Source organism: Crocodylus porosus, unplaced genomic scaffold, assembly GCF_001723895.1.
Source record: "Crocodylus porosus isolate Cpor-Errol unplaced genomic scaffold, CroPor_comp1, whole genome shotgun sequence".
Classification (NCBI taxonomy): Eukaryota; Metazoa; Chordata; order Crocodylia; family Crocodylidae; genus Crocodylus; species Crocodylus porosus.
In genome coordinates, this window is record NW_017728943.1 from 88,244,806 (window position 1) to 88,248,246 (window position 3,441).

Genomic DNA, 3,441 nt, shown 5'->3' on the forward strand with positions numbered 1-3,441 from the left:
TCTGGGATGCTGGGGGACTCTGATTTAACTTAAACCAGGAAGGGGATGGGACAGACATTGCATAAACCAGTTTGGCCCAAATCAGTTAAGTCTTATACTACATTCAACCAGGTTTATCTCAGACTGTTTTCAGCCATTTTCGAACTGGTTTATATATACTGAACATTTGTTCTGTTACACATTTAAACCAGTTTCTGATCACTTAAACCAGTATATGTGTGATGTCTGTCCCTAGCCTAAGGGTATACCTCTTACTGAGTCGGTCAGCAGTTGGACCTCAGTAACCTGTTGCAGATTTCAAATGGATTAAGTAGTTGTCAGAAGGGGAAGGAGCACAATATCTAATACTGTCTGGTGAGAAGCTGCCAGAGAATAGCTGTGGGAGGCAGAATCTTTGCCTATAACAGGGTTAGATTTATATTAAACTGTCTTTCATTTATTTGATTTGAATTATATACTGACAAGGAAAGAGTTGTCTTTGCCTGGAACACTGGTATGATCCTATTTAAACTTGCATATACATCATTGTTTCGTGTAGGTGAATAGGCTTTGTTCTCGCATAGATTTTCTGCCTGCCTGGGCCTTGATGCTGCTGCTGTACAAAAAACCCCACCAGGAGTGAAGCTGCTCAGGGAGCAGAGCTATGTAGGGATGTGGGGGTAGGCATTAGGAACAGTATTAAGACAGTCATTCATAGTGCATTTCTGAAGATGTGAAGATAGCTCTACATGTGTCAGATCACTGTCAAAACCTCTGTCTATATACAAGTATAAAATGCCGCTCATTTGCATGAGACTTCATTGATTTAGACTTGAGCATTTGAGAAGGGGGGGGAGGGGGAACCCCATGTAGTTGTGATATATAGGCACTTTACAGTTGCTATCTTTCTAAGGAAATAGTAATCACTGCTATTGATTCTTTTTCAGGGTATGAGCATTATAGAACAGCTAGACCCTGTATCTTTTAGCAATTACTTGAAGAAATACCATAATACGATATGTGGAAGACATCCTATTGGGGTATTATTAAATGTGAGTACAACTGTCTGTCAAAAAAAAGTCTTTTAAAATTTGTTTAAATATTTAAGCAAAATTGGTAGCTCTGAGATTGCAAGTCCAAATCCAGTTTATTTTCAAGTGTTCTCAGCTGTCTTTGTTTTTCTAGCATGGTACATTGGCAGTTGTGCATTTTTCCAGGGTTAAGATTTTCAGAAGAGCCTGAGGGAAACAAGGCACCCAGTTCCACTGAAGTGAAATGGGGAATAGATGGTTAATTTCTTTTAGGCGCTTCAATTTTGAGTCCTAGTGACAAGTACCAATTTTCACTTCTGAATTCATTCTAATATCAAATCTACCCTCCCCCCCCCCCCAAAAAAAACAAAAAAAAAACAAAAACCCCCTCCAAAGTCTGTCTTTGTATTTTCTGTCTGGTGACCTTGAGGTCTGACTGTGTCTCAGATTTTACAAATGTAATGGAGATAGTCCAGTAACATAATGTGGCTTTGCAAAGGTCAGCTCCTAAATTTAAAAGGAACAATTAAGGGTCTGTCTCATTCACAGCTGGTATGCTTTGGGTGCTTTGTGCCCCTCTAGTGATGCAGTGCCGAGATAAACCTTTACTGAGCTGGGTCATTGGTGTTCATAGCATTGTTGGAATGGTGCAAATCAGATGAAAGCACCCTAGCAAATTTAGCCTTACATTGTAAAATATAAGTTACATAAAAATAAGAAGTATATCATTCCTTTTTAGCAGAGAAGGTTTTATTTCTTTGGAGGTTGATCTCTGGAGAATATGCTGAGGAATCTCTTTATTGTGGGAGCATGTGATTAGATCAGGATAGGATACATGTCATAAAGCTAAACATTATGGTGGTGCACATATTCCAAAAATAGTATGATCCTTTGTATTTAAAGTGGAGTTTAGAAATAAATCTAAGTAGTATTCCTTTCTTTCATGTCTTCTCATGTTACATCTTCAGATGTTTGGGGTTTTTTTGCTGCATGTTTTTTTTTCTCCTTAATGGCCCATCTGCCTCAAAGTCATCAACCTCTGTCATTCTCCTTAGGTATGGCTGTCTTGCTTAAATTTCTAGCCCCCTACAAAACAGGGTTTTTTTTCTCAGAAGATGTCATATGTTCAATCATTTTAGCTTTTTTGAGCAAAGGTGTTGCAGGAACTCATGGAGTCCTGCTTGAGTGGAAGGATTGAGAGCTTGAAATTAGGAGAGGCCCGATTGCTTGAAATAGCTCACAAATAATTTTTTCCTCACACTTTTTTGTGTTTCTCCTAGGCTATCAATGAGCTCCAGAAGAATGGAATGAATATGAGCTTTTCATTTTTGAATTATGCCCAATCAAGCCAGTGTCGAAACTGGCAAGACAGCTCAGTGAGTTACGCAGCTGGAGCACTAATGGTCCACTGAAACTTTGAATACTCAGGGATGGCACCTGCACACACTCTCTATACGGGGTCCCAGCCTAGCCCTTGCAAAGATACAGTTCCTGGTCTTTGGGTATACTGAAACCTCAAACTAATAGAACTCTCTTCTTTTCTAGTAGGTGTAGTCCTTCCTTAGTTTCAACTCATTTAAAAATGCTTTCTTGTTTAGGACAATGGAAGAAAGGCTGGTGTCTGTCAATATTTTGTGATTTTAAAAAGTGATGAAGATTGTAAAGGCATGGTGGCAGACAGTCCTTAAAAGTACAACATGTAAAGCATTTACCATATTCTAAATTTGCACTCTTTGCAGACCTGTGCACATGTACTCAGCTTTCAGAATAGTTTTGCAAGTTGTAAACAGAAAAAAGGGGTGGAAGCTTTTTAATAAAAATGCATTTATAAATGATCCTGTATTAGAATATAATAAATCTCCAGTATAGTCAGTTACTACCCGTGTTGTACAACAGATATCTTCTATTTTAGTTGCTAATAAAGGGCTACACAAACCAAAATAGTCTGATTTAAACTTATTGCTTTGTGTTCTGTATGTGAACTGCTAATCATAACTTCATTTCTTCTCAGCTTTTATGCCTGATAAGGAAACTCAACCATTCTGTAAAGTACTTTTAGAATGTATTTTATATTCAACATTTGTCATGACTGTGTCATTTACAGAATTTTTTTACCTCAAAGCTGCAATATGAGTTCAGCTTTGCAAATGTTTTTTTAAAAACTTTTGTATTTTTAGTGCTTGTATTTGTTTCACAGAACAACATATAACATTATCTTCTAACTTATGATACAAATAGTCAAAAAACCCAATTTTGGTGATTTTTTTGCTTGAAGCTTATTAAACTAAAATGAATACACTACTTTACTTGCCTTGATTTAAGATTGAAAACAAGTAATCTACAGATGAGGTGAATCTGAAAACTTACAGATCATAAAGGCCACATCAGATCTTAAGGATCTGAGTGTGGAAAACCCTCACATTTGAAAGTT

At 37.2% G+C, this 3,441-nt stretch overlaps 1 protein-coding gene across 3 annotated transcripts in view; it reads left to right on the top strand.

The window, feature by feature from the left end:
• Positions 1-2,946, top strand: part of MEMO1 (mediator of cell motility 1) — a 51,936-nt gene extending 48,990 nt beyond the window's left edge. For all 3 annotated transcript variants that reach the window (XM_019549753.1, XM_019549752.1, XM_019549754.1), the window contains 2 exons: positions 927-1,031; positions 2,291-2,946. In XM_019549753.1, coding sequence (XP_019405298.1) covers positions 927-1,031; positions 2,291-2,422 — 237 coding nt within the window. In that variant the 3' untranslated portion in view covers positions 2,423-2,946. The remainder of the gene's footprint in view (positions 1-926; positions 1,032-2,290) is intronic.
• Positions 2,947-3,441: the final 495 nt, after the last annotated feature.